The sequence below is a fragment of the Peromyscus leucopus genome, chromosome 7 (genome assembly GCF_004664715.2).
Source record: "Peromyscus leucopus breed LL Stock chromosome 7, UCI_PerLeu_2.1, whole genome shotgun sequence".
In the NCBI taxonomy this organism is placed as follows: Eukaryota; Metazoa; Chordata; class Mammalia; order Rodentia; family Cricetidae; genus Peromyscus; species Peromyscus leucopus.
The window spans coordinates 12,944,273-12,967,231 of NC_051069.1; the positions used below are offsets into that span (position 1 = coordinate 12,944,273).

General features: G+C 48.8%; 1 protein-coding gene across 2 annotated transcripts in view; it reads left to right on the forward strand.

The window, feature by feature from the left end:
- Thsd4 (thrombospondin type 1 domain containing 4) overlaps positions 1–21,803 on the forward strand; it is a 573,943-nt gene extending 552,140 nt beyond the window's left edge. For both annotated transcript variants that reach the window (XM_037207445.1, XM_028861990.2), the window contains 7 exons: positions 2,350–2,479; positions 3,339–3,543; positions 4,040–4,213; positions 8,037–8,210; positions 12,995–13,174; positions 14,700–14,844; positions 19,042–21,803. In XM_037207445.1, the coding sequence (XP_037063340.1) occupies positions 2,350–2,479; positions 3,339–3,543; positions 4,040–4,213; positions 8,037–8,210; positions 12,995–13,174; positions 14,700–14,844; positions 19,042–19,184 (1,151 nt within the window). In that variant the 3' untranslated portion in view covers positions 19,185–21,803. The remainder of the gene's footprint in view (positions 1–2,349; positions 2,480–3,338; positions 3,544–4,039; positions 4,214–8,036; positions 8,211–12,994; positions 13,175–14,699; positions 14,845–19,041) is intronic.
- The last annotated feature ends 1,156 nt before the right edge of the window (positions 21,804–22,959 follow it).

The following is a 22,959-nucleotide window of genomic DNA, read 5'->3' on the forward strand; positions in this document are numbered from 1 at the left end:
CTGGCCTCTGTGGCTACTGCACAAATGTAGTACACAGATATACATGCAGCCAAAATACCCATACAACATAAAAATAAATCAGAATTTTAAAATAAAATATAGGACTGGAGAGATGGCTCGGCCATTAAAGGCTAGGCTCACAACCAAGATAAAATATATCCTATGTAATGGATATAGGCATGTTGCTGGACAAACTTTAATACCAAAAAGGGCTCTGTTTGCTATTAATTTTATGGTCACAACTGCTTTTAACTCAGCTGATACTTGGACTTGGAACATTTTAAATAGTGGTCTTGAGTTATAGCTATAGGTTATATAAATACTATAGGCAACTTTACTGCCACAGTGATTTCAATAAATGGTTGTCTCCGACTCAAAACTCTCCTACAAATTGTCATATTTCTTACACAAGCTACCCTCTGGCTCAGGGTGTCACACAAGGCCAGCTTGAAGGAGCCCTGCATCACATGCGTGACTGATGACATTGGAGCACTGACGTTAAGTGTTTATGGCTGAGCACCTGACCATCACGTACCCTCCGTCTCTTGAAGAGCCATGTGTCTGTACATCCTCTGCCATGTCTTTCTCTGACTAAGACAGAGAGTAGCATTTGCCTGGGGGTATCAGCCTAAGTGTCCAGAAGGCAGCTTGCTGTTCTGTCCCTTTAGAGGTGACCTTGAGAACAGCAGTAGGGTTGCCCTAGATCTAGCGCCTCTTAACCGTGGGTTTTTAACTGGATTTATAGTACCAGGCATGGAATCCCTGTAGGGAGCAGGTGATAACAGGGGTGGGAGGATGAGAGTGGAAGCAATCAGAATGCAGTGTGTGTGTGTGTGTGTGTGTGTGTGTGTGTGTGTGTGTGTGTGTGTAAAACTGTCAAAGACCAAATGTAATAAAAGATTATTAAAGACACTTGTAAGAGAAAAAAGTTAGCCTTCGTGGTACAATGAAAATTGTAGTGAATTACAGTTCTTTAAAAAAAATGCCTGTCCAGTTAGAAGCACAGATTACCATAGTTTTTAAATGAATTAGAGATTTATGTTAGCCTAGTTTGTAGGGCAACAGTTACTCCCACTTCATAATAATAAAGTAATACTCAACTTCTGCCAGCAGGTGGCAGAAGAGAGACAAAGTTGAATTGAGATCCAGGAATTACCCATAACTGGCTTTTTATAGAAAATAGTTTGTCCTTATTAAGGCAGTGAAACCAGTCTTCGTATTCAAAACAAAAACATAAAGCAGTTACTAGATTTCCAAAAGAGTATTAACAGCTTAGACCTCTGCTAGGCCCAGAGGTTACCCTGGTGAACCAGGGCTGCGCTGTCCTGAGAAGCACAGCCTCATGGGAAATGGGCAGATGCTGAAGAGGCCAAGCCTGGGTTCAGGAAACTGTTAGAGGATCGTGGTGAAAAGTGTTACGAAGCAGGATGGCAGCTGCTCTTCTGTAATTCTTGAATATCCTTGCTTCAACCTCGTGTACACACAAGCACCTGGCTAGCAGCCCATTTCATCCCACGTTAGTCCAGTGGACAGCCCCCTTCCCTGACACACGTGCACAGACACACCCAAGCCTGGCCATTTCTCTATTCACAGCTGGACCCTCTGGGCATTTGCCCTCCGATACCTCTGGAGAATCTTGGAGAAGTTTCTGTTTGTGCCCAGTCTGTGCTCCCTCCATTGACTAGTGAGCTCTTTACTGTCTTTGTGTGTGCATGTGTGTGTGTACATGTGTTCGTGGGTGCACATGAATGCATGTGTGTGTGTGGAGATCAGAGGACAACCTTGGCTATCATCCTTCAGGAAGGTATCAACCTCGTTTTTTGAGAGAGGACCTCTTGTTGGGACCTGGGACTCACTAATGAGGCTAAGTGGCTGGCCAGCCAGTTCCAGGAATCCACCTGTCTCTACCTCCCAAACTGGGATTCTAAACACGTGCCACTTATGCCTGGCTTTTTGACAGGCACTGGGAATCTAACATGAGTCCTTGTATGAGAGCTTAATTGACTGAGCCATTTTCCCAATCACATCTCATGTAATCTTCAACAACTGTAAAAAAATTTGTATCTTCCTTTTACGAATAGATTTGTAAACTCATTGGGGACAAAAACTGTGTGTGTGTGTGTGTGTGTGTGTGTGTGTGTGTGTGTGTGTGTCCCTTTGCACACCCACAGCCCCCAACAGAGCCATGTAGGTATGTCTATATCAACAAACAAGATGAAAGGATATGGGACTTGAACTAACGAGTCCTGTCCCCCCACATCAGCATCCGAATGCCTGTGCATCTTCACCACAGCCTGCATCCCAGGGCGTAGGCTGCCCCTCAGGCGTCTTCCTTGTCTGTCGTTCCAGGATCGCAGTACCCGATCTTCCGCTGTGTGCACAGGAACACACACGACGAGGTTCCTGAGAGCTACTGTGACCCCAGCATGAAGCCGACCCCAGAAGAGGAACCCTGCAACCTCTTCCCCTGCCCAGCCTTGTAAGAGGCCTCTCTGGCTAGGTCACCTTTCCTCAGGTCACTTGGGGTTGACGGGCATAAAGTCTTAGTAGCAGATACCATTGAGTTTTTAAGCCTGTATAAATGCAGGGTATAAACACTGACTGGAACTGTGTCCAGGATACAGACCGCTTAGCAAGCCTGCCCATGTTTCTAGAAGAAGTGGGGAGTTGATGGTCTGCAGCAAGTCGGCAAGCTTAGCCAGGAATCCCGTCCAGGAAATCAAGGGAGGCCGAAGGAATGAGAACCCAGTGAGGCAGCTCATAGGTGAGCTGACGATACAGATAGATGGTGCCAAGTCGGCCTGGAGGAGTCAGGAAGAGTGTGCAAGAGAGGTTGGAGACAGGTCATTGAGCGATAAATGAGACTGTCTCAGATGTATTGGGACAGGTCCCAAAAGGTCAACGCTTAATCCTTGGAGTAAAGAAAAACACAATTTTTATTCAAATATGTGCTGAACACCTGATCGTGCCTCATTCAGTAACTGTCAAGATTAGGGCATGGAAATAGTGGACAGGAAAGAATACCTAGGTGACATCTCTTAGCTCCCAAGAGGGTTAGTGTTATAAGGAAATTAAGCCAATGGGGGGGGGTGGGCTATTAGGGGGATTCTGCTTTGATAACTAGACAGAAATCATCTCTACTGTCTCATTCTTTCTATGACTGCGTACAGAATCTCAGCAATCTAGCATGGTAAACAGCATGTCCTACAGGCTCCCTTACAGTCACATGACCTTTAGGCACTGCTCTGGGGAGAGGGCCCCCACTGATTTTTCTATGTATTCCTGTTAACGGATCGTCTCCCCTCTCCCCTCCCCCCCCCACCCACTCCATGAGCCAGCTGGGACATCGGGGAGTGGTCCGAGTGCAGCAAAACCTGTGGCCTGGGCATGCAGCACCGCCAGGTCCTGTGCCGCCAGGTGTATGCCAACCGCAGCCTGACAGTGCAGCCCTACCGCTGCCAGCACCTGGAGAAGCCTGAGACCACCAGCACCTGCCAGCTCAAGATCTGCAGCGAGTGGCAGATTCGGACCGACTGGACCTCGGTACAGGACCTCCGATACCCACCACCACACTCCCTCCCACCTCCCGCTGCTAGGACCCGTGGTGGGTAGGGTGGGGGAATGTTTGCTGGGCAGCCTGACTGCAAACACATTTCACACCAACAGCTCAGTAGAGTTCAGGCTAGTGTGCGTGGCCCATATCCAGTCTCGCGGCCGAGCCCTAGGTGAGTGCGTCCTGTACCTGCAGACTTCACCTGCCCTGTGTCTCCCATGTGCTAAGAGAAGGTTGGCAGCCACTAGTAAAGTCGGGCACCTTCTAGTGTGGTGGTGCATGCATCCTGGAGATGGAAAGCCTGGGGCCCTGAGCAGGCCAGTAAACAAGATGCCATCCAAGAGGGTTCTTAGAGGAACCGGCCAGGGTGTCTTCCCTTGATCATTTCCTCCCCGGGGACTTACAGGCACTGCAGGGGACCCAACAAACAGGGTCGGGTGACAAAGACTGAGGACAGGATACCAAGGCGTGCATGCTGTGTTTTAGTGCTCGGTGCCCTGTGGCGTGGGGCAGCGGACCCGGGACGTGAAGTGTGTGAGCAACATCGGGGACGTGGTGCATGACGAGGAGTGCAACATGAAGCTGCGCCCAAGTGACATCGAGAACTGTGACATGGGGCCCTGTGCCAAGAGCTGGTTCCTCACGGAATGGAGTGAGAGGGTGAGTGTGCCGCTGGCAGGCACCGGCTGCGTCCCAGGGACTCCCAGAGCCGCTCGGGGAGAATCCCCAAGCTGAGTCCTTCCCCAGTGAGACCTCGTAAGATTCCAGCAGCAAACCGAAGCTCCCCCGGGGAGACTCAAGGGTTTGTTGGGCTTTCTTCAGAGCGTGGGCAAGGGATGGCCTGCCGGAGTCTAGGTGATCCCAGCACAGCAGCGTTGGAGGGATGCGCGGCAGCTTTCCCACAGCTGCATACATAGCTGGATCCCCTTTGATTGCTGTGAAGAGACACCATGACCACAACAACTCTTATAAAAGAAAGCATTTAGTTGGGACTTGCTCACAGTTTCGGAGGTTCAGTCCATTGTCATCATGGCGGCATGCAGGCCGACATGGTGCTAGAGAAATTGAGAGGTCTACCTCCAGATTGGATCCACAGGCAGCAGGAAGACGAGACATTGGGCCTGACTGGAGCATTTGAAACCCCAAAGCCCACCCCTAGAGAAATTCTTCCTCCAACAAGGCCATACCTCCTCATCCCTGTCAAGTAGTGCCAACTCCCTAATAACCAAGCATTCAAATACAGGAGCCTCTGGGGGCCATTCCTATTCAAACGACACAGGCCACAGTTACTTACCCCCCCCCCCCCCCCCCCCCCCGCCCCGAGGTTCCTAGGCCGTGTGCGGTTAGAGAAGAATTGCACTCTAGTGGCCGAAACCTTAAGTGACAGTCCGGTGGCCCTCCCCACCCATCCCTCTCTGAGGGGTGTCAACACTCCCCAGGTGCAATCGTGATTGACTCTTATAAGCAGGCTCAGCTGAGCTGATAAAGAAGGCAGCTGTTTTGCTCAGAGGACCACCGGCTGCTACGCCTAGCTTTGGCAAAAGGCCAGGGATGGATCACTGTAGGTTTATAGGCTCCTATGAGGAACAAAGGGCTCTGCCGTTAAGGAAGGGGTGTGAAAAAATTAGCTTCCTTCTCCTCAGCGTTCCATAGATTAGGAGAGGACCACGTAGATGTTGTGCCTGGAATATGGTAGGCATGCAGTGGATTGTAGGCACCTTCCCTGTTTTTTTAGCAGCTAGAAGCATGTTCCATGCTGTCCCCTATTCCGGAAGCCTAGCCTTTCTCAGAGCCTAGCCATTAAAGGCAAATACAACCGAGTGTCACGCCACTCATTACTACATGCAAGAGAAGCCAGCAGTCACTTGACTCCATCTATCAGAGACCAAAATAGAACCAAGAGCAGATCTGTGCAGCTGAGTCCCTGCTGTGTGAGGGGTACCCTGTCTTCCCCCATTTCTGCTGGCAGGCTTCCTAGGCCCGGGGAGCTCCTTCCAGATCTAAAACTGCCATGCTTTTCCCAGCCACTGGTATAATAGAGAGAAGTTCCTTCTTCAGGCCCATCATCCTGGTCCTCTCACTGGGCCCTGGCTCCGTCTTTGACCAACTAAGCACCTAGGAGATTTGGAGACCCTACCTGCCCCAGAGGCATGTACAACCTAAGTGTGGAAAGCAGGTTCAGTCCATTTGTCAGGTGGGAATGTGTAGGATTATGTAGGGAGAAATGTTTGTAGAAGTTGAGCAGAAATAAATAATGTTTGGGTTACTTTTTGAAGATTTTTTTAAATTATTTTCTCGTGTGTGTGTGTGTGTGTGTGTGTGTGTGTGTGTGTGTGTGTGTGTGTGTGTGTCATGTGTAATGTGTATTCAGGTGGCCCCAGAGGACAGAAGAGGGTGTCAGATCCCATGAGTCTAGAGTTCCATGCAGCAGTGACCTGCTCAGTGAGGGTGCTGGAATCAAACCTGGGTCCTCTGCAAAAGCATTGAGCACTCAGGGTTGGTTTTTTGGGAGCGGGGCCCGGTGTTAGTTTTTTGGTTTTGTTTGTTTGTTTTGTTTTTGGTGTTTTGATACAGTATCTGTGTAGCCCAGGCTGGCCTAGAACTCACTGTGTAGACTAGGCCTGCCTCTACCTCCCAAATGTTTGGATCAAAGATTTGTGCCACCACGCCCAGCTGGCAAGCACTAGGAACAGCCCAGCCATCTCACCTTTGAGTTACTTCTTATTCTTTACAAGAGATTTTAAACACCTTGAGTTGCGCAGTTGTGAACTTCAGACCACACATGGCTAGAACAAAAATGTCTCCAGACTGGATTATTCTAGTTACTGTTAACAAATGGCTTTTTTTTAACCCAAGGAGTTGCTTCATTGTCTCAGACTTCTCACGATGATATAAACAGAGCTGAAGTCATAAAGACAGTGTGTGACCCTTGGTGGAGGGGGGACCCCCTCTACCCTTAGGTTCTCTGGCTTCAGCCTGTAATTGAACTAACAAAAGTTTAACCAGGTCGGTGGTTCTCAACCTTCCTAATGCTGGGACCCTTTAATAGCAGTTCCTCGTGTTGTGGTGACCCCAACCATAAAGTTATTTTCCTTGCTATTTTGTAACTGTAATTTTTCTACTGTTGTGAATCACAATGTAAACATCTGTGTTTCCCATTGGTCTTAGGTGACCCCTGTGAAAGGATTATCCAACCCCAAGGGATCATGACCCACAAGTTGAGAACCATAGAACTAGAGAAACATATTTTAATTTTTTTGTTTGTTTTTTGTTTTTGTTTTTGTTTTTGTTTTTCGAGACAGGGTTTCTCCATGTAGTTTTGGTGCCTGTCCTGGATCTCGCTCTGTAGACCAGGCTGGCCTCAAACTCACAGAGGTCCACGTGGCTCTGCCTTCTGAGTGCTGGGATTAAAGGCGTGCACCACAGCCACCCGGCAACATATTTTAATTTGATGTTAATATTTTCCGTGGTGAAGGGGACTTCGTAGGAAAGAAGTAAAGGCCACAAGAAAAGGAGCTTGTCTGGAGGGGCTGTGTTCTGCTCTGACAAGGAGGAAAGACACAGAGAAGTAACTAGATGTGGGAAAGCATTTGACCATCAAGGGATGGTGAGTTCGGAGAGTGACAGAGGCATGAGAGAAGTGACAGGGGAAAGATCATTCAGTTAATCATCTCACAGCCAACCCCCACCTCCATAGATAAGAATGTTCTCTTCGCTCTAGCAAGCCTAGCATTAGAGGGATGGATCCCAGGAGCTCATTGGTCAGCCAGTGTAGCTAAACTGGTGAGCTCCGGGTTCAGTGAGAGACCCTGACTCAAAAAATAAGGTGGAGAGCAATTGAGGAAGACACCCAACATGAATTTCTGGTTCCCACCTACACACATACAGTGTGTGTGTGTGTGTGTGTGTGTGTGTGTGTGTGTATGCATTGTGTGTGCATACACACACACAATTGTTAAGCAATTTTAGAAACAAAGGAAGGAATGGGATGGAGAACACCATGTGACTTACAAAGCTTCAAAGAGTGTGATAAAGGGGCAAGCAAGGATGTTTTACAGAGGGAAGGGCATTTGAGCCCAGCCCTCAAGGGTTCTGGTGTTTCCTGGTAAAGGGAAGGGCATCCAGGAAGAGGGGACATGTGCAAGGGCTCTCATAGCCTCTCATGTGATCAGGGGACTGCCGCCATGCTGACTCTGTCCAGAATGGGGTATGGGGTGAAATACTGGAACATAAGTCTAGAAGAATGGGTTGGTTGGGACCACTTACAATTGATGAACTGTTTCTGGAATTTCCCATATAACTCCTACAAACTGCATTTGACCATGAGTAACTAAAACTATAGAAGGCAGAGGTTTCCTGTCTCTGAAGTATGTCATGTGTGAGAGAGGAAAGCGTTTGAGGGGCAGTAAGACCTTGGCATCCTTTGGAAGTGTCCCCAGAACCTGCAGGGACCCCACTAATATGCCCTCCTTCTGACTTACAGTGCTCGGCCGAGTGTGGGGCTGGGGTGAGGACTCGTTCCGTGGTGTGCATGACCAACCATGTCAGCAGCCTGCCTCTGGAAGGCTGCGGGAACAACAGGCCGGCGGAGACCACGCCCTGTGATAACGGGCCCTGCGCGGGCAAGGTGGAGTGGTTCGCAGGCAGCTGGGGTCAGGTGAGTGGCCAGAGCTGGGTACATCTGTGTGTCCCCCAGAGTCAGGTGAGTGGCCAGAGCTGGGTACATCTGTGTGTCCCCCAGAGTCAGGTGAGTGGCCAGCGCTGGGTACATCTGTGTGTCCCCCAGAGTCAGGTGAGTGGCCAGAGCTGGGTACATCTGTGTGTCCCCAGAGTCAGGTGAGTGGCCAGAGCTGGGTACTTTGTGTCCCCAGAGTCAGGTGAGTGGCCAGCTCTGGGTACATCTGTGTGTCCCCAGAGTCAGGTGAGTGGCCAGAGCTGGGTACATTGTGTGTCCCCAGAGTCAGGTGAGTGGCAGGCTGGGTAATCTGTGTGTCAGAGTCAGGTGAGTGGCCAGCGCTGGGTACATCTGTGTGTCCCCCAGAGTCAGGTGAGTGGCCAGAGCTGGGTACATCTGTGTGTCCCCCAGAGTCAGGTGAGTGGCCAGCTCTGGGTACATCTGTCTGTCCCTGGCAAGAGACAACACAGCAGAGGGATTAGGAACCAGCTTTGAATCTGGCCATGCTACCAGCTGCCTGTCACAACCTGGAAAAGTGGCCATGTTCTTGATGCCTCGTTCAGCCAACGGGTGTACCTTTCCTGTGTGCTCACTTAAGCGCCTTGTTCAGCCAACAAGTTTCAGTGTGTGCCTACTGTGTGCTCACTTAAGCACTTGAGCTACATCTGTGAACAAAACAAATTTCTCTGCCTTGGGATGAGCATGAGTAGTCAAGGGACAGACAGTAAATGCAGCAGGTGACTGTCGCTGCCATGTCGCTGCCAGGACTGAGGCTGGTTCTGTCAGTACTTGACAGTGTCAGACAGTCCCGTTTAAAAATCTGGAGATGGGGCCTGAGAGATAGCTCAATGGGTAAATCATCTGTTGCACACACGTGAGGACCTGAGTTGAGACTCCCCAGAACCCATGTAGAAGCCAGGCATGGTGACACACATCTGTAATCCTGGCACATCTCTGTTGAGATAGGAGATGGAGACAGAGGGCTCCCCGGAGGCTTGCAGGCCAGCCAGCCTGGAACACAGAGTGAACAGTAAGAGACCCTGCCTCAAAGCAGAATTTGAGGGCAACATGCATGCTTGTTTTGACCTCCACACATGCACCATGGTACACGTTTGCCTGCACACATGCACATACATCATACATACAAGTTTGTTTTTAAGCTGGAAGTGTACATTATAAAGAGCAAATAATAAAGAAACTAAAGTAACTTACAAATTGATGAGCTAATTGTTCCTCCCTGTTCCAGCATTGAACTTGAACCCAGAGCCATCCCACTGACTGCCCTGTCACAGGCCCTACTTCACCCCACCCCCATCCATCTCCCACCACCGCCCTGGATTTGAGTTCTTGGCCCCATTTAGCATCTGGCTCCCAGGGCTGGCTGGTTCTCCAGGCCTTTTTGGCTGAAGGTCATGATTTACACATTATCCAGACTCTGGCTCCATAGAGAATTTTTTTAAGTAGCTTTAAAATCAGGCCTTGATCAAATTGGCTGGCTTTGCCCTGTGACCGACACGGCCCTTTGGAAAGAAAGTTGACGGCAAAGGGCAGGAGGCAGAAGACGCCCATTTGTCCTTCCCCAGTCACCCTAGCCTGGGGTCAGTTTGAAGGAAGTAGTCATCAGCTGGGCATGGTGACACGTACCTTTAGTCCTGGCACTCTGAGGCAGAGCTAGGTGGATCTCTGTGAGTTCAAGGACAGCCTGGTTGACAGAGCAAGTTCCAGGACAGCCAGGACTAGTGAGACCTTATCTCAAAATAAAATTTTAAAAAATCAATTATCCAAAGAAAAAATATTTCTTCAACAGGTATGCTCATGAATTCAGGATGTCATCATTTGTCACTACCCAGGAAAATATCACATAACCATAGCAACAATCAAGCAGGGGTGGTGAGACACACTTGTAACCATAGCAACAGTCAAGCAGAGACACCTGTAACCATAGCAATAACCAAGTAGGAATGGTGGGACACACCTGTAACCATAGCAACCATCAAGCAGGGGGTGGTGAGACACACTGGTAATCCCAAAACTCAAGGGCTAGTGCAGGAGATAGAAATTTCAAGGGCAGCCTCATCTATACATGATGCTTTCTCAAAAACATAATTAAAAAAAATAACAGTGATCATTAGGGTATCCTAGGTGCACATAATACAGTAGCCAATGACAGACTATAAAAATGTAAAAACTGGGGCTGGGGGGTGTTTGGGAGATGGCTCACCAGTTAAGAGCACTGTTGCTGTTGCCGAAGACCTGAGTTCAGTTCCTAGTACATACATGGTGGGTCACAACCATCTTTAACTCCAGTTCCAGGGGGTCAATACCCTCTTCTGGTTCTGTGGGTATCAGACACTCATGTGGTACACATACATACATGCATGTAAAACCCACACACATATAAAATATGTATATGTGTGCATATATGTTCATATTCGTACTGGAGAGGTGGTTCAGTTGGTAGAGAATTTGCCTAACATGCACGAAGCTCTAGGTATTATGGTGATATTTTATTTGTACTGAAATGTGATTTTATTTGTATGTTAATAAATAAATTTGCCTGGGGGTCAGAGCTAAGAACAAGCCATAGCAGAGCAGGGCGTTGGTGGCGCACGCCATTAATCCCAGATCTTGGGAGGCAGAGCTAGGCAGATCTCTGTGTGTTCAAGGATACAGCCAGCATGGAGACACACGCCTTTAATCTCAATACCAACCATAGAAGACCTGGAGGTCTGTACAGACAGGCAGATGAGGAGGTCATGTGGTTGGGTTTACAACCAAGGAGAAGGCAGAACAGAAAGTCTATATAAAGACAAACACACAGGAAGTAGGTCTCTTGGCTGAAGAGGATAGCTACAGAGTGAAGGATAAGGCTCTTAGCTCTGACCTCTTGGGCTTTCATCTTTGCATTGGCTCTGTATTTCTTATTTAATAAGACGGTTACTTCTACAAGGTATCCTCAGTACTACATAAAATCAGACATGTTGTGCATTCATGTAATCCCAGGATTTGAGAGGTAGAGGCAGAAATATCAGAAGTTCAAGATCATCCGTGGCTACATGGGGACTTTAAGGCCAGCCTGAGCTACATGACACCCTGCCTTGAAATATACATATACATTTTATAGTGAATTGTTTTTATGTAGACAGCATGGGGAAATGTTTTCTTCTTTGATTGTCTTTAATGTTTTGATTGATAAAATCTATAAAAATCAAAAGATTCAGAGAGAATGGGCTGAAGTATTTCCAGTGCACTTTCATGAGCATCCCTGTTGGACACCAGTATAACTGAACTCAGCTCTGGTCTTACGGGAGTCCTGCCTTAACGCGGTAATTTCACCTCCCTGAGTCTGTTTCCTTGTCTTACTACACAGAGGACAATGACACTCTCCTTGGGCTGGCAGGAGGTCTCCTGCTTTTCCTGTGGCTGTAATAAAACACTCTGACCAACACCAACTTGGGGAGGAGAGAGTCCATTTCGTCCAATGCTTCTAGGTCACAGGCCATCATTGAAGGAAGTCAGGGCAGGAGCACAAGCAAGAACCAAAGCAGAAACCTCAGGGCCACTGCTCACAGGCTCCCTCAGGCGCAGAGTCGGGTACCTTTCTTACTGAGCCCAGCTCCACCTGCCCTGAAGTGGCACCACCCACAGTGGGCTGGGCCCTCCCGCATCAGCTAACACTCAAGAAAACGCCCACAGGCCCATCTGATGGAGGCAGCTCTTCAACTGAAGTTGTGCCAAGTTGACAGCCAAGGTTAGCTGTCACAGAGAGCTTAGGAGTCGGGTCACACAGGGTGTCTGTCACCCACGGCTGGCACTCGGTCAAAAGTAGATCTCTTCTCTCTGTGTTCATTCATTCATTCTGACCTGGCAGCTGTGACCTGCCTTTGTCCCTAACCATGTACAAGAATCCGAGCTTCTGGCCCAGACTCACGCCACAGCAGACACGGGACAGGAAACTGGATGGGCGAGGTTCTGCTAGCCGTGGGACTGCCAGCCAGTGCGAGGCAAGGTTATTTCTACGTCCAGATCGGAACTGATCATCAGCTGCAGCCCCTCCGGGAAGACATGGAGTAGTGGGAAGGACAGTGTGTGCTCCAGAGGGGACCACGAGTGGGGTGGCTGATGTCACCCCTGCAGACACCACCACCACAGCCCCCAGGTCACCGTCACCCACGGGCAAAAATGGATCCCTCCTTGGGATGTCCTTGAGAACCCACTGGGGCCTAGGCCCTGGCCCGTCTTCCTGACTCTTGCTGCTGCTGGAGTCCCACAGACAGGGCTGCAGTGCGGGTCAGGTGTCAGCTGCACAAAGACGTTGTCCCAGCCCCCACACAGACCAATGTTGATGTCTCCTCCTCCATCTCTCTCCGTCTTATTTTATTTTTTTTTTTTAGACAGGTTCTCTCTCTAAACCTAGAGCTCACTAGTTAGCTAGACTGGCTGACCAGCAAGCCTCCGGGCTCCTCCTTGTCTCTGCCTCCCAGCACTAAAAGCCACACCCGGCCTTTTACATGGATGCTGGGGATTTGAACTCACGACTTCTCACTTGTGCAGTGAACATTTTACCCACTGAGCCATCTCTCCAGCCCCTACGTTCTTTATCAGCAGTGGATGTTACCAGCGTCTTTGCCAACGTCTAGTCTTGTATCCTCTGTCTTGCCCTCTCTCGTATGCCTCGGTGGAAGAATTGAGGATGTCCCTCCAGGAACGTGGTTTTCTTCCCCTGTACATCATGTGACAGCCACCTGTCTCTGCTTCTTCTCCAGTGTTCTGTCGAGTGTGGCAGTGGGACGCAGCAGAGGGAGGTGATCTGCGTTAGGAAGAACGCAGACACCTTTGAAGTGCTGGACCCCTATGAGTGTTCATTCCTGGAGAAGCCCCCGAGCCAGCAACCCTGCCACCTCAAGCCTTGTGGAGCTAAATGGTTTAGCACGGAATGGAGCATGGTAAGTCACAGTCGTCCATAGATGGCTCCGGGCAGGGTCCTGGGCCCACCCCAAGAAGAGAGGCTAGATCCCCCATGGCATCTACTCTAGGTAGTCACAGTGAGGGGACCCTGTTCAGTCGGGAAACCCTGAAGCTTGCAGATTTGGGTTTCTACACAGACATGTTCCTAATGCGATGATTCTTGAGCTTTAGGGTGTATCTAGGGGTCTCGATTGAAAAGACTGATTCGGGGCCCCTCCTGGCTAAGACATTTGTGATTTAACAAGCAGGATGCAGGTGTCCTTGGGCTACAGTTTGACAAACATTGTACAGAAAATGGTGGTTGAAGGGACTCAAAGATAATGTTAAACTACTACACTGTCAGCGGACACAGGAGCATACACTTGCCACCCCAGCATCAGAGAGGTGGAGCCAGGGGGTCCCTGGAGCTCAGTGGCCAGCCAGGCTAGCCAAAAGGTGAGCTTCAGACTCAGTGAGAGCCTGTCTCAAGAACAGTAGAGAGCTAGGCACAGTAGTGGGGCACATCATTAATCCCAGCACTTCGGAGGCAGAGGTCAACTGATCTCTGTGAGTTCAAGGCCGGCCTGGTCTACAAAGCGAGTTCCAGGCCAGCCAGGACGATATAGTGAGACCCTGTCTTGAAGAAAATTTGTTTTAAGTTTTAAAAATTAAAAATAAACAAGCATAAGACAATGGAAGGGAGACCTGTGGGTTTAGGTTAAGAATCATAAAAATATCAGCCAACTACAAAGTGTAACTGAGATATGGATCCTGACATTTTATTACTATTATTTTTAAATTTTTATATGTATGTATGGGTTTTTTGCCTACGTGTATATATCTGTGCACCACCTGCATGCAGTACCCACAGAAGAGGACATCAGATCCCCTGGGACTGCAGTTACAGATGGTTGTGAGCTGCCATGTGGGTGCTTGGACTTGAACCCAGGTCCCCTGGAAGAGCAGCCAGTGCTCTTAACTACTGAGCCATCTGTCCAGCCCCCTGTTTCATTTAGTTTTTTTTTTAAATAATGCTTTTTATTTACCATTTGAAATTGTCCTACACTTACACAATGCATTTCATATCTATCCATCTCTACTTCCCTCCAACTCGACCCTGATTTTTAAAGAAAAGAAAAGCTATTTTTTAAATAGATTTGATTCACCAAATTTTTAAAAAATGGGACTAGCATCACTAAATATATAGATTTGGAAATAGTAAGGTACAGCAATGGTGTATGTTTAAGGCTCCTTCTTTTATTGGAGCCATAAAATACTATGGGAGTTGTGACGGGAGTCTAGAATTCCCTCAAAACACTACAAGGAGTGGGGCGGGAGGGGGGCAGACAGGACAGAGAGCCGACCTGCTGGGTGTGGGAGCTGGTCAACAAGCATGTGGAGGTGTCTTTTAGCGCTCAATTTCCCGTTTTGGAGATGTTTGAATTTCCCCCGATCTTCCGCTCTGGCGTGGGGATCTAACAGGCTGCTGAGGAACCTGTTGTTTTCCTTCTTTTGGCCACACAGTGCTCCAAGAGCTGTCAGGGCGGATTCCGAGTCCGGGAAGTACGGTGTCTGTCAGATGATATGACCCCGGGCAGCCTCTGTGACCCCCAGTTGAAACCAGAAGAAAGAGAATCTTGTAACCCTCAGGACTGTGTCCCTGAAGTTGGTGAGTTCGGGGTTCCCATCCGGGAGAAAAGAGAAAGCCCCCCCCCCCAAGCTCTGTCAAGTTATCCAGTGTGGAAACGGCTCAGCCAGTTCTCTCTGTGACCTTGTGCACAGCCATGGCGGGGCGGGAGGTGGGGGAGAGTCTCAGGATGCTTCGGCTATTATAATTTCACAGTTTTAGGCTGCAAGCCCACTGGGGTGTCCTCTGAGTTTCATAATGTGGGCTCCCGGCTGGAGATTTTTAGCAGCTTTAACCTTGACACAGTCATCTTCAGATACATCAAAGGTCATCAAAGTCTTGTTTATACATTCTATTTTGTTAACCTTGTAATTTCCTTTTCTTCCCCTTCATTGGATTTTATATTGGAAGTGAAGTACCCCCCCCCCCAAAGACACGATAGCTAAATCTAGAAGACCAAACCAGAGTGGTTTTTAAAGAAAAAAAATCACGGCTGGGGCTCAGTGTCAGAAAGCTGGCCGACCGTGCACAAAGCCCTAGGTTTGATCCCAGCACCACAGAAACTAGGCACAGTGGCATGTGCCTGTGATTCCAGCCCTCCAGGGTAGAGGCAGGAGAATCAGAAGATCAAGGTCATCATCTCCTACATATCAAGTTCAAGGCCAGCCAGGGACACATAAAAACCTGTTTGAAAAACAAAACCCCTCTCACTTCTTATTAGTGAGAAATCTTTGCCGAGCATGTGCTGGCTGGGAGATGGGCTGCAGAATACACTAACTGGTTATGGCAGTCACTCCTTGCTTTGAAATCTATACAGACAATTCCAAGGATATGGCAGTTTTCACCATCTTTAATTACCCATGTCTGTGTGCCTGGGACAACTTTCCTTTTGATTATATTCTAATATTATTATATTCTAATGCAACCTTTATAAAAAGCAACACAAGGATCAATTGGCAATCCAAATTTAAATTGCTTCAACTGTGTGGTGTTGCCAAGGAAAATAAATAAATAGCCTGTGTGCGTGACCCAGCCATGGGAATTCCATCAATATTTGTTCTGAAGCCTCCTGCCCGCAGGGGCCTTTTTACTGATTATAACACATTTTCCTAAGATGTGTTTCAAGTGTGTTCCCATATCTCTTCTTCCTTCTCCTCTCCTCTCCCTTCTTTTCTTTTTCTTTCTTTTTTTTTTAAGATAGAGTCTCTCTGGCCTGTGCCTGGCTGTGCAGGCTAGGCTGGCCGCCCAGCAAACTTCAGAGACCACCTGCCTCATCCTCCCAGCACCAGGATTACAAGCATGCACTACATGCCCAGCTCTTTCATGTGAGTCCTGGGGATCAAACCCAGGTCCTCAGGCTTACACAGTAACCGCTTTTACCATCTGAGCCGTATTCCCAGCCCTTGAGCAACGTAATCAAAATCCATATAGGACTTTTTATTAGATTTATCAAATATGAACAGGATATATCAAAAGGGTTGTATCCAATAAGAGCAAAGAATAGCCAGGGAAGTTTTGAGGCTGAACGGTGTTGGGAGACTTATCCTGCCACAAATCAAGGCATGTTGGCACAGGGGGAAATGACAATCTAAATATAAAATAGTTCCCAATGAACCAAAGATGCTTGCTATGTGATTGGGTCAGTATATGAGTCTGGGGATAATGAAATGATAATGAAACAGTCCAGGTATACTTATGTGTACAGAGGAACAGTAAAATTGAATGCCTGCCTCTCAACACACACACACACACACACACACACACACACACACACACACACACTAACGCCACCATCACCACCATCGTCACCATGGTGTTCCTGGTGAATTAGGGAAATAAATGTAATCAGAAATTTTAAACTTTAAGAAAAGACTTTGAGGAAAAACAAATTTCTGTCAGAGTAGGGAAGAATTTCTTAAACGAAAACCCCAGAGCACAAACCCTAAGGGAAAATACTAGAATACCAATAATGTTAAAATGGCAAGCGTCTGCTTATCACGTGACACCATAAAGGAAGTGCCAGGAAGAGCTATGAACCCGAGAAGATAACTTGCAACACAGGAACCAGGAAAGATGCGGACCCATTGCATGGAGAGAACTGCTCCCGGCAAAGGGAACCTGAGCGGCAAACACCGCTTCAGTGTGCCCCGCATCACGCCAGGATTATCTTGCCCCGCATCACGCCAGGATCATCTTGCGTCCTCCAGACAGACAAAAATACAGCTCAGGGTGGGGATGGTTGTGCCGACCCGAGGGTGCACCTCAGCTGGTAGAGCGCTTGCCTGGCATGCACGGTGTCCCGAGATTGATCTCCAGCACAGCATAAACCAGCTGTGCTGCCCCCCCCCGCCCCGCCCCTGGAATCATCCCCGGACGCTGGAGATGGAGGCAGGAGGATCAGGAGTTCAGTGCCATCCTCCAGCATCAGGGCCAGCTGAGGCTTCCCATCCTCCTGTCAAGAAAAAAAAAAAATGGAATTCTCCTCTTCTGCCAAGAGAAGATGCAAATAGCTTCACATCATTTGGCAGGCAGCCATCCCATCTAGAAGGCTGTATGTATTTTAAAACCCGGAAAGAAGACTTTTTAAAATGCTCAAAAGATCACTCATTACTTATAACTGGGAAAAAATTAAAACAAATGTCTACCGATGGAAAATGGATAAGTTATATATTTACATGGATATATCCTCCCCAATAATAAAAATGAATGCATGAACTCACTATCAAGCAAGCAAGCAGTGGCCAAGAACCATGGGTCACGTCTACCTTTTCTTCAGTTGAGATGCCACACAGTGGTTAAGGACACTGTCACATACAGCTCAAGTGAGGAAATGGTCAGAGGCCTGGGGAGATGCTCAGAGGTGGAAAAGTGCCTGCTGTACAAATCTGAGGTTCTGAATTCGGATCCCCAGCACCCCCATGAAAGCCGGGTGCAGTTCCCCATGCCTGTCACCCCAGTTCTGGGGAGGTAGAGACAGGAGGCTTGCTGGCCAGCCTGTCTAGCCAATCAGTGAGGTCCTGGTTCAATGACCAGAAAAGCAGGTGAAGGAGGACGGTCTGGTGAGGCCCTGCCCATGAACAGCCAAGGAGCCGCTATGGGTGTTCTTGGTGACTGGGAGAGGAGTTGCTTTCTTTGGTGGTGTAGCCACTGTAAGTTGCCTGTGCTCTGGTAAATAACTCCCCACCCATGCCCATGCAAGCAACACCGGTTAAACTTATTTTAACATGACATAAAAATAGGCCAATTCTAGGTACCCTCCATGATCATTTTCTCCTTTCTCCTTACATTTTTTTGGGAAGAAACTCTCAAATTCAGTGTTCATTATCCCTGTCCTATCTCTTCATCATGATCACTACTTTATTATTATTAGTTTGGGACCAGCACCTCACTATGATGTCCTGGATGACCTTGAACTCCTGGTCCTTCTGCTTCAGCCTCCCAAGTGCTGAGATTGCAGGATCTCTCCCACCCGCGTCCCAAGTAAACTCACAGAGGCTTATATTATTTTCAAACTATATGGCCTAATGGCTCAGGCTTGTCACTAGCTAGCTCTTACATCTTAAATCAACCCATTTCTATAAATCTATACCTTGCCACGTGGCTTGTGGCTTACCTGTACTTTTACATCTTGCTTCTCCTGGCAACGGCTAGCAGCATCTCCTCACCCTCCTTTCTTTTCTCACTGTCTTTCTTGGATTTTCCCGCCTGGCTCCATCCTGCCCTGCCATAGGCCAGTGCAGCTTTGTTTATCAACCAATCAGAGCAACACATATTCACAGCATACAGAAAGACATTCCACAGCACTTGAACACATATTTCTTTTTACTGTGTACATGCATGTGTGGTGTGTGTGTGTGTGTGTGTGTGTGTGTGTGTGTGTGTGTGTGTGTGTGTACACCAAAAGTCATCAGATAGCTTCTTCAATTGCTCTTCAACTTATTTTTCAAATGTCTTTTTTCTTTATTATTTTTTGACAAGCTCATATACATATATAATATTTGGGGATCATTTTCACCCCCTCTAGCCCCTTTCCACTTCTACTGAGCCCTAACAAGGCCCCTCCCTGGACATCCCTGACACCCGACTCTGGTCTCTGCACGAGCTCCCTCAGGCTCCCTCAGGCTCACACAGACACACAGCATGGCCCCGAGGAAGCCCTGCGTCCCCCGCCCTTTCTCTTCCCACCGGTCCTGGCTGTCTCTTGGGCTCAGGAGACTCTTCTGTTCTCTCCCACTGCAGACGAAAACTGCAAGGATAAGTACTACAACTGCAACGTGGTGGTCCAGGCGCGCCTCTGTGTCTACAACTACTACAAGACCGCCTGCTGCGCCTCCTGCACCCGCGTGGCCAGCAGACACACAGGCTTCCTGGGGAGTCGGTAACACTCCTGCTCTCCTGGGGCTGCTGCTCCACCGGGGACCCCCACTCTCACCTTCCTGAAGAGTACCACACGGTCCCCAAGATGTTAGAGAGCCACGGCTGGCCCTTTGCGCATTGCTCTGTCCTGATGATTCCCGTCCTTGGGACCTGGCACCTGCTAACGGCGCCCACTGAAAACCAAGCAGCCAAGTGCATGCAGCTCTCATCCCGGTGCTGTGCTGGACCACGGGCCAAGCACAGCCTCCTTCCTGGTGCCCCTGGCCTGTCCAGAATTAGCACTCCTCCGGAAAGTCAAGAGAGGACAGCACCCCATCCTATATCACCAACAAGCCTTGCTGAGACCTGTGCATCCCTGTTACCTCAGCCCAGCTGTGCCTGTCGCCATTCTTAACGACAATAGACTGTTTCCTGCCTCAGGACAGAGGGATCTCACAATAGAAAGCTTTCTTGTCTAGTGGGTACTTGCATTCTCAGACATTCGCTCACTGGAGGCCGCAGCGTCATAGAATGGGAGGCAGGGGTTGAATAAGTGTTCCCACTTTACTAGCAAGGAAACTGAGGCTCAACTCAGGTAACTGGCCTGCCATTTTGTGGCAGGGCTGAGTGCCTACCTCAGATGGCTGAGCATAATCTCACCCCACGGTACCTCCAGGGACCAGCCTGGGGCCTGCCCATAGGCCTGTAGTCTAAAGGATGAACGGGGCTTCCTATCTGACCAGGAAGCTGAGAAGTTTTGCATTCTGTGAACAGAACCCAGGCTTCTGAAGCCCTTGCTCTGTCCCCAAGTGCTGCCTCAACCAAGTACTTAGTTCTTTCAAGATGTCCACACCCTGTTCCTCTTCCCTCAGTCGCAGCTCCTGCTGACAGGACTCTGTGGTATTTGCTAAGTTCCATCCTCAACAGAACCATCCCACAAGACAAGAAAGCCACAGGGAGAGCAAGGCGGCGGCCAGCGATTCTCTGGGCCACTCTGGAGCTGGAACAAATTCCAGAATCCCACAAGCTCTTGTTCCACCATCCCTCCTGGGTTCTTCATGGTGTACCACCTGCCGGAAAGCCAAGCCAGTAGTCGCAGCAAATCTCCGGGTTGCAAAGAGGCGGAGTCTTATTTGGCCCTTGTGGGTTGATTAAAGGGGTTCTCTCTCTGGTAGTCTCACATCTTTCCCCTCCCCTCCTCCTCTTCCCTCCCCTTCTCTCCCCTCCCCTCCCCTGTGACTCATGACTCTTACTTCCCACAAGACTTGACCATCAAGATCCATTTTAATGATGCGGGTCTGGGAGACAGAGCTCTGATGTCCTCCCCGTCTTTACTGAATCACTTTACCCACCTGTAATTCCAGAGGCCCCAGGCCCGAAGGGACTCAGTGCATATTGAAAGGTGAACCATCTCCAGGGGTTGGAGGAGACAATTAAGGGGAATAATTTTTTTTTTTCTTATTTTGGATCCTAGGCATGTTTCTCTTAAAGCAAGCACATACCCTTAGCCCAGGGTCCCTCCCTGAGCTCATTGCCTGCACCAGGCAGTGTGGCAATCATTCACAGCCATGGGGATAGTGTCACCTGCCTGGTCTGACACACTCTGTCGGGATCCACTGGCTTTGGCCTTCTGTGAGGATCTCCCAGCATCTATCTCTGCCTGGGAAGCCAGGCGCCACTTCCATCAGCAGCTCCGCCTTTCCTGGTGTTCATGCGGCACGTAGATACACAGCCAGGCAGAGACCACGCTTACCATGCTAAGCACGAAGAGAAGCCACGACACACACAGCTTCTGTCCGGTTCCCTCCAGCCCCTCTCACTGCATGCTTTTGCTCGTCCCAGGTAACTTTTCCTTTGTGCGGCCGTTCTCAGATCTTGCTGGACGAGCCAGTCATTTGAAGGATTCCTTGGAAGGTGTTTGTGTACCTGCCAGAGGGTAAGGCATGCATGGTCTGTGGGTTAAAACAAGGCTTGGCATTCGCTCCAGGGAAGGAAAATGTCCTCGCAGCTGAAGCCACCAACAGTGGACTAAAGAACTTCACTGTGGAGAATGAGCATCCTGGTCCTTCCAACTCACAAATTCTCAGGGCTGGGCTGGGTTGATGATGGCTTTGTCTGTCCTGTGTCTCAGACATCACCTCATAGTTCTTAGGAAGGGCAATGATCCTCCTGTGGAGTGGGAGTAGGCCAGAGCCAAGGGGTCAGGCCCTGGTCTTCAGGCAAAAAAAGAAAAGAAAAAAGAACCACCTCACCTGAGTTCAGTGGATTTTTTCCAGAAAATGAGCTGTGCTCAGGAGTTCAGTCACTTTTTAAAGGTTATAGATTTCTAGAATGGAGTCGATTAACCCTTTGTTGTAGAAGGCCAACCTAGCAAATGTCTTGGTTTCATCTTCCATCATCTGTACGGCTTTTCTCCCTACCACAGTGTGTGCGGTGGGGCCTTGGGGATCCCCGGTGATCACCAAGGAAGGGATGCCTGTACCCGAAGATGGTTCCTTTATCTGCCATCTCCTTCTCGGGACTCTCCACATTCCCTTCATTGGCTGTGATGTGGAATTGAAATTTATATTTCAATATTGATTATCCCCCGCCGTGAGCCAGAGGGCCACATCCCCAGCTCTGAATGAAAAATTAGATAAATTAAAGCTATTGTGTAGTCTTTCTCAACAAAAATCAACAAAGCCCCAAATGAAAAGCGTGTGCTGTTTCTCTCTCACTGAGTGGAAGAAAAGAACCTTTCTTGCAGCCCTTGTGGAGTCTATTTCGCTTTACCTCCCAGGGCCTGCAGGAAATACGCCATCCAACCACTAGAGGGAGCAGTTCCCCTCTCGTAAACCATGCTCAACCTCCTAAGAAGCCCAGGAGCTTTGCTTCTCCATCTCTGTCTGGCTCAGGGAGAGAGTTCTCACAGCTGCCCCAGCTGCTCCTTTGCATCACTTGTCAGCCCAGGATTTCTGGGTTTTATCCTCCTTCCTTGCTGTTAGTACGCATCATCTATTTGTTCTCTGAGCATTTACACCCAACACTCGCTCTTTAAAAGGTAGCTTTTCAGAGGGCTGGAGTGGGAGATGCCAGCTTAACTTGTGTGGTGTGGAGAACTCCAGATACTGCTAACACCTGTCCAAGATAGTCTCCTCGTTTTATTAATAGCTGTCTTCGAGTTGGCACGTGAGTTTTCCTATGTAAATATGAGGAACAGAATGAAAGACTACATCACCACAGGCGAATGGTCTGTCAGCCCTGCAGGTGGAGGCTGGCATCTGATCCTTGCCAGATAAAACGTGTTGGGGGGGGGCTTAGATGTCTTAGGAGAAAACTGGCCGATGCCCTCACCTCAGAGAGCCAACTGCTAGGGGCAGAGGAGTCTGGAAAGAGTTATTAAAAATAAAAAGTGGCCAAGCGGTGGTGGCGCACACCTTTAATCTCAGCATTCAGGAGGCAGAGGCAGATGGTTCTCTGTGAGTTCGAGGCCAGCCTGGGCTACAGAGTGAGTTCCAGGAAAGGCGTAAAGCTACACAGAGAAACCATGTCTCAAAAAACCAAAAAATAAAAATAAAAAATAAAAGGTGAAGAGAAAGCCCAGATCTCAACAGTTCACTGGGAAGCAGCTAATACCTATCTTTGGATTAAAAGAATAACTGTGTAATTGAAAGGGAAGAATTTCAGCTAAGTTCAAATGATTCAAGAAAGCAGGGAGGAAGCGTCAAAATATAAATGACGCCTGGATGAGTGAGCCAGCTCTATAAACATGGTGCCTCAACTGCAACATCCAAGGCTCAGAACCCACATGCAAAAAGCCAG